The following is a 13,853-nucleotide window of genomic DNA, read 5'->3' on the forward strand; positions in this document are numbered from 1 at the left end:
AGCAGAATAAACAAGATTTAAAGACAAAAATGAATTTCGTGCTGCACTTTCACATAAGCACCAGCAGATGGCAGCATTACACAAACTTTAAAATGCATTTCCTTCTTTTTCTTTCACCTCCTTTGCAAAGAAGAAACAATTTGACAGCAGATGTCACCGACCTCCTGCCTGGTGCCATTCCACAGCGCTCTGTTAATGGAGTCGGTGGTGACATCAGTCCAGTAGATGTAGCCGTCTTTGGCGTCCCAGTCCAGTGCCACAGCGTTGCGTACATCAGCCAGAGGGATGACATCATCTGACATGTCTTCTGTGTCAAAGCTGATTCGTCGGATGTCCGTCCTTCGGGCAAAAAGCAGGAACTTGTCAAGACCTGATTAAAGACCAAAGGTCTTCTGTCAGTCTTCTAGGTTTAACAGTGGAGTCAACAGTGAAGACAGCAAAACAGCATGACCACAAAAACACCTAACAGCCATTAAAAGGAAAAATCCAATTAACCTGACTGAATTAAATAAATCAAAACCTCTTTTTTAACATAATTACAAAAAAGACAATAAAACATTAGCAATGTTTTAAACCACTGGCTTGTAATGGTATTAATGAAAAACTTATTTAGTCAACACTTATTCAGCTAAACCAAACTGTAAAATGTTTTAACTTTCTTTAATTTTCCAGTAATTGAGATCCCACTTTACTTCAAGTAGATGTCTTATAATCCTCTGCATCATCTGTTTTCTAAAATTTTGTTTGCTCCAGCAGCTTACGCCTCAACCGGCGGGCTGATCCGATTAACTGCGTTACAGGATTAACTTTTCCAATTTAGCGTCTGAACATGGACTGTTTGATAAGACAAACTTTACAGTCAAGAGTCAGAGGAGGCAGAAGGCCAAAGATTAAGTACAAGATGAAAATCAGAGAAACAAAATCTAAATAAAAATCATTACAGACATCTTTACTGAGATTCTAACTTACTTCAAGTTTAAAATTTAGGTTCTAGTGGTTTCTATGTTAAGTTTTTAATATTATACAGATGTAAAGGAACTCACTGTTGGCACAGCTGTATTGATCCACCTTCTTGAAGCCGGTGGGACATGCGCAGGTGTATGTTTTATTGCTGGGGAGACACAGGTGGCTGCAGCCGCCATTGTTGGTTCCACATCGGTTCCTTCCACCTAAAGAAGAAGCAGTTATGTACAATTTAGTAAACAGTGGTCAAGTGTTCCAAAAGCTGATTTTTTCCTAATCCAGCCAAGTTGAAGCTGCATGACTTCCCCTGTTCTTTCATACTGTAGCACATCTTATGACTCCATGTAAAGTCTCTGAATGCCAGCATACTTTGGAGTTCACTCCACCTCTGGAGCATCCTTCCTTTGTTTAACTTCTACATCCTTCACAGACAACTAAAACAAAGGATCAGTCAGTAACCCCCCCCAAACACAGAGGCAGCTCACAGTTCATATTTGTGTCACACTGTTGGAGAATTTCTGTCAGTATGAAAACAAAAACTTTCTCTTGGCCAGAAGACAAGTTAAACATAGTTTGTTATCAAAGAACACAAGTCTTCGCTGTCATGCTGATGAAACCTTCTCAACTGGCCAGTTCACCGCAGGGTCCAACACTACCGCAGCAAATCATTCTTTCATCTGTGGATTCGCCACCGTAGGAGACGAGTTTTCACTTCTGTGTGCAATGATACGTTTAATGATACCTTTTTCATGCCGGCTGTGTCTCTCCTCAACTCCATTAATTCTTTCTTTGTGTGTCATCTTCAACATTTGAATCTCCTGCCTGGCGTTTAAGGCCTCCTTCTTCTACTTCAAGCTATAAACTCGGATGCTCGCAGAAATAGCATCATTGTTCTCACTAAAAAGCTGGGTCTGCTCCTGTCATTGAGAGCCAGAGAAAACAAACAGCACTCAAACGCACCACACAGATCAGCAACAACCATCTACGCCTGCACAAGACATTACTCTCAGTGCATAAGGAGGTGGTCCAATAACAGTATTCAACAAGCGAAACTGGTTGATAAAAACATAAACACAGCAGTGTTTGCTTATTATCTCAACACTGTTGTTCACTTACCAGCAAAGTTAATGTGTAATTCGAGGTTATGGCTAGTGAGAACTGTTGCAGGAGTGGCATTTGTAGCACAGAAACAGGTAGAGCTTAAAAGAGTAAAGAGTGTACAAAGTGGTCGAAATCATGGCTTCTCTAGGAGCACCTGGCAGCAACAAGGTCAAACAGAAGAGAAATGGATGATCCAAACAGCTACATGTCGGTTAAAGGTGCAACAAACAATCTTAGAAAACAGGATGGAGCAGAATCTCCATCCAAATCCTGGTTCTGATTGAGGAGGGCGTTTTGGCCAAATTATGTGGTTTATTCAGTGGAGAAAAGTTGAACTGGTTTGATTCTTACTCCACAACATGGACTCAAACGCAGTAACAAGTCTGCTCGGCCGACCAGCTCATAAATCAGACAACACAAGCTTTGATTACAACACTCAGACTCAGGGAGATTGAGCTTGTTCAATCACGAAAACGTTGTTACCGCACTGAGCCTTCACACAGCAAGTACAGTGGCTGAGATAGTAAGTTTCAAAATCTTTCATATTTAACCTTTACTAACTTATTAAAAACAAAATAATAAAGTCTCATTAATATCTAATGACTATAACCAGTTGTCCTCTCTGATGAAATACGGAGACTGTGATAACTATTAAGCCAAATGTAGATAAAACAGAAATCCTAATTGTTGCCCTGACTGGTGCAACCCTGACATAAACAAACATGCTGGTCTGTTCAGCCAAGGCTCAGAAACATCTGTGTTATCTCTGACTCAGCGATGTCTTTGCTGCACCAGTCACAAGAATATATTAGGAACTGCTTCCTTTAATTGAGAAATATCTAAAACTACCTAGATTTCTCTGTAAAAACAGAGCTGGAGATGATTATCTGTGCTGTTATTTAATCAAATTTAGACAATTGCAAGAGCTTTTTTTTCCCAGTTTTAACAAGAAGGAGCTTGCATGTCTCCAGGCAGGTCAAAATGCTGCTTCTGGGCTTTTAGCCAACACAAGAAACAGACAACATATAACTGCCTCTGCATTGGCTACTGCTGCATTTTAAAATACATTTAAAATACGTTTTAAAATTTTACTTTTCACATTCAAATCACATCAGATTTATTTGCAAAGCACATTTAAAGACAACAGAAGTTGACCAAAGTGCTAAAGCTTTTCAGGAGGAACAATAAAGACAGCCTGTCTGTGAAGCCTTGGCATACATTGCTGATCTTTTAGAAATCCACACCCCTTCTCTCAGTCTGAGGTCAGCTGGTCAAAGACTACTAGTGGTTCAGCGAACCCATTTTAAGTCTCGAGGGGACTAGGCTTGTAAAGCTGTGGTTACAAACAACAAATGTTTGTCTTTATTCACTATCCTTTGTCCATATACTGTATAGCAGTACTACCCAACCTGGGGTCCCTGAGCCCTCAAGAGGGTCCCCAAAAAGGGCAGCGGGTCTGGGAGGTATTGACTGTACAGAGCCTGTGTGACTGTTTGTAAGTAGTTAGTAAGGCCGTGTCCACACAAAGGCATTTTGAGAGCTTGAAAAGACATTCTTTTAAAAACCAGGTCCCAAAGTGAATAAATAGGGTCTTCAAAATCTGCTCTACAACAATATGTTAGAACTTATATTCCCAGTCAAAATAAAATACTTAGTAGGCCACAGCTTGTGCATCCAATCAGTTTTTGTCCACGTACTGTGTACATGGATTTTTGGTAATCACATGAAGGGGTCCTCCAGAAAATTAGGCAGGGAACCACTGCTGAAAAGCATGTGATTATCAATGCTTTTCTTCAACGTAAACAAATAAATTAATCCAGGAACCTAAAAGTGCTGAAGTGCATTTTCTTCCTGCTTCTCATTAAAAGACGAAGGGTTCTTCACTGTGATGCTCTTGGTTGCTTTAATTCAAGCCACGGTTATTTGTTTCATAAGACCAAAACCACAAAAGCCTCTATCAACAACTATATAATCTTTGTTGCAACACATTTAAAACACAATACGACGAGCCCTGCAAGCCTAGTGTCACCTCACACCTCCCTCCAGCTTCTCCCAGCATTTCTATCATTTAGAATTTTGAATTGAAATGTGATAATAGAGATAAAGATATTGAACACTTCTGAGGTATTCAGCAAAAACCAGCTTCTGCATTTATTTCTGCGCCAGCTGTGCACCGACCTGCAGGCTGCCTCTGAGGGTGCAGGGTGTGGATGTCCATGGGAAAGTGCAGCTTGTTGCGGATGATCTCTTGGTTCTTGCCGGTGAACTTATTGGCGCTGTTGATGCTCTTGGTGTGCCAGTCGGTCCAGTAGAGGCTGTCCTCAAACACCGTGATGGCGAATGGATGAGGGAGGCCTAAAGAAAGAAACAGAGTTCACGACGGATGACTGAAGTGTTTTATCAAACCTGCAACAGAAAAAAAAAAAAAAACTATCTACATGACACATTTCTCTGGTGAGATGTTATTCAAAGTAAACAAAAGAACCTAGTTGGACAGTTCATAATTAATCTGAGGCAGATTTGATGGTTTCAGTCTGAACGTTAAAAACAAAAAAAACTATGGAATGATTCTGTGTTTGGCTTGTTCCACCAACACTCTCCAAACATCCTCCCATTCTGATGTCATATTGTCCTCATTTAGAGCTGCTTTCAATTACTCTGCCTCTCATCTGCCTGTAGCTGCTTTAGTTGTGGCCGAAGGCTCCAAACACAGAGGCACTCCCATGGTTTTTCCAAGCATGATGCGACTTTTCTAAATGGAAGATCAAGAGGAACCCTTAAACCGAGACACACTGATACTACATAAAAATAACCACCTTGTTTTTACGTCTTTATTTCCCCAAATTTGCATGTTTTAATGACTGATCTGATTTTCTCTACAACCTATAAGATGTATAAACATTTTATGTGAAATAATCCAAAAGATTAAAAGCTTTGGCTTCTGGTAACTTGAGTGTTTTGTGTCTGTTGGTGGTCTACGTCCTCTTTTAACGCAGTTTAACAAGAGTAGAGCTTTTTGAGGCTGCACAGAAAGATTGAAATCCTTTAGTTGTCTTGAAACACTGAAGTCCAAGATTTCTCTCAAACGTGTCTAAATAAGCGATTATCCAGGATCAACGTTAAAAAAAAGCACAACTAATGTTGTTTTTATGACTAAGTCTCTACTCCATTTCACACCACGGAGAAGAACAGAGAGGATGCAAATACCAGAATTGTTTTTCACTGGCAGATAATAATGTTTACATGTAAAACCTCAGCGCTTGTTTAAGGAAACAGGCTGCAAAAATAAGCTTCAGGGCCCTTGAAATGTGTCAACACAAGAACTTTGCTTCAAGGATTAAAGTCTGCAGTTACTTTTGTGATCACACAAATGGCTGAGTTGGATTAAAAATTGACAGAAACGTAAGCTGCGGTCGGTATCGGTGGATTCCTGACGGGGAACGTCCTGCAGCAGCATCTCTGGAGGGGAACACTTGCCCAAAAATAATGCTCCTTCATATCCTTTAACTTAATCTTGCTCTCAAAGTGTAGCTACATAAGCATTTGTGGGTGTGTAATGGTTGGAAGAAATGATTTGTGTGGCAAGCATCGCTGGTGCTCAGCTTTTGAAGACAGTGCTGCTCATTTGATGACACTGTTTTATAGCACAACATAAATGTGGAGTGGTAAATGGCTAAAACTGGCGACTGACACGATAATGAGATGCAAAAATCTGAATCATTGTGTGTGTACTTCAGCGTAAAACTCAAAAAGACATGGTTCTTTACAAGCAACAAAATTATGAAAATCCACACATGGTCCTGCTGGAAGGTGGACAACAGGTGAAGACACCTTCATTAAATATTAAGGTTTTAATTTAGACTGATCCTGGGTGTGTACATTTTATCAATCAACCAATTAAAAACATGAAAAATAATGTATATTTTCTTCTATTTAAATCAAGAACCAGCCAAGACAACCAAGCTAAAAGAAAGTAATAATAAAGCAGCACTTCCATTTCTTTTCTTTCCTGTCTTCCTCAGAGAGGTACAGGTGTGTGTGTGAAGTGATTCTGGGAAAGTGTGTGTTTCTGACCTAATCCGAACATGAAGGAGAAACAGTACACCCTCTTCCCTCCTGCTTTTCACACAGTCACCTCCTTTCTGCACCTTCACCCCTCCATCTCCTGCTCTATTTATATTTTTATTTTTTTTAATACTGGGACAGCTGGAGCAGCAGCTGCAGGTCGTCGGGGCATCAAACGTCCCACCAAGCCGTCACTGCCATGTCCCCTTTTACCGGCATGTTGCACCTCCTTGTCCTCTCACACCTTAACCTAATCCGTTGCCTCCAGATGGACAGAAGGCAGCTCGGTTTAAAGTGTGATGGAAATTTCAGTCTTGCAGCTCACTTTTAAATGATATAAAGACTAAATCAACCGCTTGTTCTAAGGAAATTTTTTATGGGACAAGGATTCACACTGGATGGACATGGGATAAGAAAGGATGCTGCATACACATCTTAAGAAAAACAAGAGACTGAGTTCTGATGAGTTAAAAAGAAGAGGTTACTTATTTGAGTGGTTGAGAAAATATCTACAGATATGAAACAGATGGACAAAGTTGCAATTTTAGGTATAATAAAGGTTTATATTTGTTAAACAGATAAAGAGTGAAAAAATTTAAGAAGGTACCAAAGTTTTATGTAGTACTGAAATAAATATACAAATACTTGGAGTTTGGATGAAGATGCATTAGATTTGATAACAAACTAAGAATATTTACACAATCTTTAGACTGAAACGTGGTACATTTTGTGGTTAAATCCAGAGATTAAAGGAACATTCTCACACTTTTTCCATTGTCTGGCTGGTCATAGAACTGATACTCAGGTGCGAGTTTCAAGTATGTGTGTATGTAAATAAATAAAATAAAATAATAGCAAAAGCCCTGATTTAAAATCCACACTAAAACTGTCATATATATTAAGATAAAAACATTTTTACTTCCAGGGACTGGTACATAATCAGTCAGGACATCGTTAGACTCGAAATAGTGAAGCGTCAGAGTTTTACTGCTCTGGCTGCAAGACGTGAAGCTGGTTTAAACTCAGGTTCACAATTCAGACACCTGAATGTGAAACTCTTTTTGAAAGATGTTAGAAGTAAAACATGCTTTCTGTACTCCATTTCCATCTTAACAGTATAAAAAAAAAGATCTCAATGTGTCACCTAGAAATTTATTAGCTGGTGTATCTTCATGCAGCCGATAGTTTTGATTCTGTTTTTGGCTCCAAGGGTCTTTATCAGAATCAGAATCAGAAAGGTTTTTTATTGCCATATGAGTGAACAGGTTCACATCATTAGGAAAATGCTGCGGTACTTGGTGCAGACATAAAAACAATATAAGTTTAGGCATGCAATAAATATAAAATAAAAATTTTAAAAACAAAATAAAGTCTCTACACTTTAACACAAAATTACAAAATATACAGGATGGGTATGGAGTTAGAGCATAATCCAGAAGGGAGTATGCTAAAGTGACAGTAAAGTAACCTGAGTATGTTTGTCTCTTTTTGCATGACAGTTATTAGACAGTTGTTCAGAACAGAAACAGCAGGCGTGACAAAGTAAATCAGGTGTGTCGTAGCAGTGACACACCTAAGACCTGCAGGCTAGTGTGCCTTGAGGACCAAGGTTGGGAATCACTGAAGTAAAGGAACCAAGGCTGGGAGTCGAATCTGAACTGGTGTCAGGGTTTTGCAGCCTTTCTATGTGAAGCGGCTGCTCAACCAGGTGAGCTGAACACCAGCCTTGCAGCTGACAGTTAAATGAGGATGATTGAGGAACCCTGCCAGATGTGTCCTATAACTTCCACACACACTATTAATATGTGAATTAATAAATAAATTGCAAACACACACATGCAGAGACAACCACACCAACCTTCCTGCGACACCCTCTGGAGGAGCTGGCATATGGCCAGCCAGCACACACACATCCACACCCACATGGCCAGCTATAGGTGCAGGGAGATAAACGCTCGTTAACATTCCCAGCAGCTCCGAATGCAACCATGCACACACACACACACACACACACACACACACACACACACACACACACACACACACACACACACACACACACACACACACACACACACACCAACGTCCCATTTGTCCTGTGTGTTGTCTGAGCAAACACAGGCTGTGAAGGAAGGACAGGGCCAATTACAGCCTTTTATCCTCACAGCACACATCATTAAGGAGAGCTCAAAGGAATGATGGCGGCACACACACTCAAACATTTCCGTGTCCCCTCTCTTTTTTCACACTCCTGATAATTGTTGACGTTCTTCCACAACATTTCCACTCCTTAGAGAAGAAAAAGACAGAAGAACCAGTTTGAGCCATTCTGCCAGCTGGATGGTATCATAGAGGTATTAACTCTAAATCTTTTATCCACCTCTAGTTTATTAATTTAAAGGACCTTTCAACTTTAAAAAAAGGTTTTTGATAAGGTAATAAATAATAAGTTTTAATAAATATTGTTCATGAATTTTATTTAATTTTTCATTTGAATATTTTAATATTTATTATTTTAATAAATATTACAAAACATTATTATTATTATTATTATTATATTTGATAAATTGAGTTTGGGATTGTTTTTGCACTCTTTTATATCTCCAAATTGAAACTGAATCTTATTTTCTAGATTTAGCAACAGTCGATGTGACGATCTGCCTGTGTATCGTTTATTTTCATCTAACAAACAGACAGACTGCTAAACTTGTGGGCCAGGATATAACTTTTAAATGCATGGTTGCTTTTGACTTAATTAAAATTTAGTTTTTTAATCTGCAGGTGGAGATAAAGCAGTATTTATAATGCTTCTGTCACTTTAAAAATAAATAAATCATTGTGATCTGGTTTGGTTGCCCTGCAGCCAGTGTCAGTATAACTTGTGCATTAACTAACTTCACCACCAACCTGCTGATGATCAGAACGCCCTGCTGGCTGCTTGTTTGCTGAGTGAGAAACATGGAGCACAAACGCAGCAGGAGGCAACAGAAACTGTCAGTAAGAACCTGAACTACAGCATGACGTCTCAGAAGCTGGATTGTGTTTGTACCTGCTTTCATTTCCAAACACCAGGTTTCCACTTTTAGTGCACATGAACACAAACACACTTCTCGGTAGGAGCGAACAACACAAATAGAAGCAACATTGAAAAAGTTTTTGTGTTGTTGTCATTTATGGCTTTTGTGTGTTTATTTTAGTGGGAGGTCGACGTGTGCGCTGTTTAATGGAAATGCTGCCCTGATTAACTCCACATGCCATGAGGAAGGGTTACTGTAAGGCATCATCTAATGCAAGAGCACTTCTTTGCTTTGTGTGTGATAATTAATGAAAGTCTAAAACAAGACACCTAACTCCTGCTAGACCTCTGCTCACTGCATCGTTTCTGGTTCACTGTGCCTCAGTCTGAGTTTTGTGGCATTGTGCATTATCCTGGTGGACACAGGCATCAGAAGATGCTACACTGTGGTCATAAAGGGATGGATGTGGTCCGTAACAATACTCTGGTAGGCTGTGGTGGTTTTAATAATGCTCAGTTGGTAAGGGGCCCAAAGTGGGCCAAGAAAAAATCCCCCACACCATTACACCAGCAGCAGCTTGAACTGTTGATACAAGGCAGGATGGATCCATGTTTTCATGATGTTTCCACCAAATTCTGACTGATTCTGAGTGCAGCAGCTGAAATGGAGACTCAGACCCGGCAACGTTTTCCATCTTCTATTGTCCAGTTTTGGTGAGTCTATGTGAACTGTAGCCTCAGTTTCCTGTTCCTAGTTGACAGGAGCGGCACCTGGTGTGGTCTTCTGCTGCTGTAGCCCATCTGCTTCAAGGTTGGACGTGTCGTGTGTTCAGAGATGCTGTTCTGCAGACCTTGTTTGGAACCAGAGGTAGTATGACCTCCTGTTGTCTTTCCATCATGTTTAACCAATCTACCCATTCTCCTTTGAGCAGGCAACTGCTGCTCACTGGATATTTTCTCTTTTTTAGACCATTCTCTGTGAAACCTGCAGATGGTTTTTTGTGAAAATCCCAGGTGATTAGAAGTTTCTGAAATACTCAGACTAACAACCATGCCACATTAGAAGTTACTTCTTCTTCAGTGTGATGCTCAGTTTGACCATCATCAAGTCATCTTGACTATGTCAACATGACTGAATGCATGTGATTGGCTGATGAGATATTTGTGTTAACAAGCAATCAAATAGTTGGATCTGCTGAAGAGGCCACTGAGTGCCATTGAATTAAATGAACTTGGGTGGGGGGTCAAAGGCAGGTAATGAGAAAAGTAATAAAAACTTTGAAAAGAAAATGCATAACAAAATGCTAAGCTATCTTAGCTTTTGTGAAACAGTTTCAGTTTTCTGCAGCCCTGTTTAAGAACTTGCCAGATTAAATAAAAGTGACTAAAAAAGCAGTAAAAGTCAGAGAAAGTCTCTAAAATTAATTCCACTTCAACAGGAAGCTATGGCTAACTAGCTGAAGCACAGCAGAGAGGGACATTTACCAGCTTTACTATAATATTTGTGGAAGTTTCTGATTTCTATCATTTTGAACACTGGCTTCCATCTCTTAAAAGAAACAGGTATGTAACCTTTGAGGAAGATCAGCATTTGTTTTTAAGAAATCAATAGACACAACTAAAAAGCCTGAAGACTCAGTCTGTCCTGATTTCATCAACCGCAGCCTGAGTGTTTACCTTGGCTGATGACCGCCTTGCGGTTGCGTCCGTCCAGGTCGGCTCGCTCTATGACGTGGTGCTTGGCGTCCACCCAGTACATGCGGCGGCTGGCATAGTCGATGGTGAGGCCGTTGGGCCAGAACAGGTGTGTGTCAGCGATGACCCGCCGGTTGGAGCCGTCCATGTTGGCGTACTCGATGCGAGGCGTGTTCCCCCAGTCTGTCCAGTAGATCTTACTGAGGAGAAAAATGAGACAGTCATGGTTGGTTTACCTGCTTACACCTCAAACCGAACACCTGAAGCTGCGCAGACAGAATGAGACAGTTTCTTGTCAGGATTTAGGACACAGCAGGTGTCTTACATAACAAACAAGTCTCCTTTGCCCTCTACATTTATGTCCCCCCCCCAATTTTTCAGTTAGCCGATGCTAATGAGCTTCCTAATAAGCTGCATGAGTTTTCTACTTTCAAATTTCACTGGGGCCTCATCCAAACCTCCCTCCTGCCACTGCATAATACCAGCCCAAGGAGGAGGACACACTTTGCTGCTGCCCCTTTCATGAATTACTTGTTCCACACAGATGCTCGCCTGTGGGCAACGCTGTGCTGCCAAACTTTAATCGCTGCTCTGCTGCTACGCAACATCTAGGACACATCCAGAGGGGATATGCATATATGAATGTGTGTACATTTGAAAGCATCTGCGGAGAATTATAGAGTGTTTGTGCATGTGTGTTTTTGAGACTCATACCCCTCTATCGGGTGCAGTGCGATGGCTCTGGGCTTCTCCATATTCTGCCACAGTAACACTTTGCGGTGTGTCCCATCCAGATTGGCCACCTCAATGCGGGACGTCCCAGAGTCTGTCCAGTAAAGCTTATCATGGATCCAGTCTATAGCCAGTCCACCTAAAGGAGAGAAAAAGATTGTAACCCTCTAATTGAACCAAGCAACAAAGTGAAGGAAACAGGCTATCAGCTAAAAAAAAAAAATACAGAAAGACAAAGCTGAACACTTTGAAATATATATTTTGAAGTATATTTACAGACTCTGATTCAATACGCAGTTTAGATAAAAAAAGTACTCCCATTATATACTTTGGTTTGCTTCTATCTCTGACCACTTCCAAGCTACAGCTTTGAATTCTTGACATCTAAATGTAAAACTTTCTTTTTTAAAGGGTTAAACTGGTCTAAGCATGAGTTGATTTCAGTGTTTCATTTATTGTTATCTGGCTTATCTCATCCTGCTCATAAACAAATTGTATTTTGAAGCAGTGTTACAGGTAAAAAGAATAAATTATTTATGACTGAGATATTCACCCACTTTCAGACACATTTAAGCGGAGTCCGTCTATCATTACACAAAACATTTCTGTGATACGCACGAGGACTAAAGGTATTGACGAATACATCCGGGGGCAATGTGGGGGTTTAATATCTCAATAAAGGACTGGAGAAGCATTTTCAGACAACCTTTTATATTCATTTTAAACATTAAGTTTATGTCTAGTTTCATAGAAGGATGGTTACAAGACAACAAAAAAAGGAGGTGAGGAAATGTAAAGACTTAAGTAATGTTGCAAAAAATATACTAAGCTAAAATTAAAAGTAGATCATTTAAATGTTTTAAATGACTTTTTACGTGCTGGAAAAGAGAAGCTGAGAGAATGTTGTTGTCATTTTCATGATAACCCTTGCATGTGTGATGCATTCAGCTACACTAATATTCTGGCTTATTTTCCAAGAAAAAAAAAAGCTATTGGAAATTCTGACTGGCTGGAAACTTTAGGAACTATCAGCCATATTGGCTGGTGTTATAAAAATAAAAAATTTAATAAAAAGTCAGTTTAGGGCTATGCTAACAATTCAATTCTTTTATTTCAGACTCACAATTTGGCCCATATAAAAACAAACAACAAAACAAAACAGAGAGACAAAGGGACAATACAAAGAGACTAAAGAACTTTGTCTATAATCTATACAAGCACTTTCTCCAGTGCCTCCAGAGTCCAGAGTTATATCGTACACTGCTCATCTTAGGCATTGTTAAAACCATAACGATATCAGTTTTAGAATCCTCCAGTCTCATAATGAATTTATACACAAAATCTCTAAGAACAGCATGTAAAGTGGGCACAGCATTCTGCACAACAATCTAACATGCTGCTGTAATCAAAGGACTGATGAGGAAACTCTTCCTCTTTCTGCTTTCAGTCTTAATGCTGACAACCATGATCCCCTCTTTAAAGTTCATTAAGAAATCATAACATTATCCTAAACTATCATCTGTAATGTCTCATCATTTCATCCTCATATCACTAGTTTTAGTGTATTTAGTAGACATTATGTAAATCCTTTCACACCACGAAATTATAACATGGCAGAAAAATCTAAGGGAGGAAGATAAGATGAAAATAAGAATAGAAAAGGAGTACAGATAGTCAGGGAGAAATACAATAAAGACTAGAGGACTAAAACAAAGAAAGGCTAAAACAAAGAAAAAACGGAGTGGAAAAGTATTGAAAGGCAGACAATAAAGCTGAAAGCAAAAAAAGACAAAAGGCAAAAAGAAAATGAAGTCTGAGCAGTATTGATGTCACATTGCTGAACTGGTATAGGGTGATGAATGGATGAGTGAGGGAGAGCAGAGCTTTGTCAGACAGAGAGAAGCAGAGCTGAATAAATTGGATAAATGATGAATGAGCTTGCTGTCCTACATCTGAACCCACTACCCATTAGATGCTGCACCCACCTGGGCTCTCCAGACCAGTGGAGACGACCTCCTCCACGTTAGAGCCGTTAAGGTTGGCCTTCATGATGCGATCCAGCGTCACATCCGACCAGAACACCAGCTCACGGCTGTGATGGAAGTCCAGAGCGATGGCATTTTCCAGGTTGTTGAGCAGAAGGGTGTATTCAGAGCGATGTGGCAAAACCTGTCGGATGTCGATGCGGTTGGCAAACAGCAGCACCGGCTCTGGACCTGAAGGAGGGAGCAATGAGTAATAAGAAAGAAGCTAACTGAAGTTTCAGAAAAGAAGAAACACC

The 13,853-nt window shown here is 40.0% G+C and overlaps 1 protein-coding gene across 2 annotated transcripts in view; it reads right to left on the bottom strand.

Moving 5' to 3' along the window:
* The window catches only part of lrp4 (low density lipoprotein receptor-related protein 4), a 133,131-nt gene that overhangs the window by 17,046 nt on the left and 102,232 nt on the right, over positions 1 to 13,853 (bottom strand). For both annotated transcript variants that reach the window (XM_041987194.1, XM_041987203.1), the window contains exons 12-17: positions 13,558 to 13,788; positions 11,555 to 11,711; positions 10,823 to 11,040; positions 4,243 to 4,419; positions 1,044 to 1,169; positions 162 to 370 (exon numbers count right to left, since the gene is read on the bottom strand). In XM_041987194.1, coding sequence (XP_041843128.1) covers positions 162 to 370; positions 1,044 to 1,169; positions 4,243 to 4,419; positions 10,823 to 11,040; positions 11,555 to 11,711; positions 13,558 to 13,788 — 1,118 coding nt within the window. The remainder of the gene's footprint in view (positions 1 to 161; positions 371 to 1,043; positions 1,170 to 4,242; positions 4,420 to 10,822; positions 11,041 to 11,554; positions 11,712 to 13,557; positions 13,789 to 13,853) is intronic.

Source organism: Melanotaenia boesemani, chromosome 1 (genome assembly GCF_017639745.1).
Source record: "Melanotaenia boesemani isolate fMelBoe1 chromosome 1, fMelBoe1.pri, whole genome shotgun sequence".
Lineage (NCBI taxonomy): Eukaryota > Metazoa > Chordata > Actinopteri > Atheriniformes > Melanotaeniidae > Melanotaenia > Melanotaenia boesemani.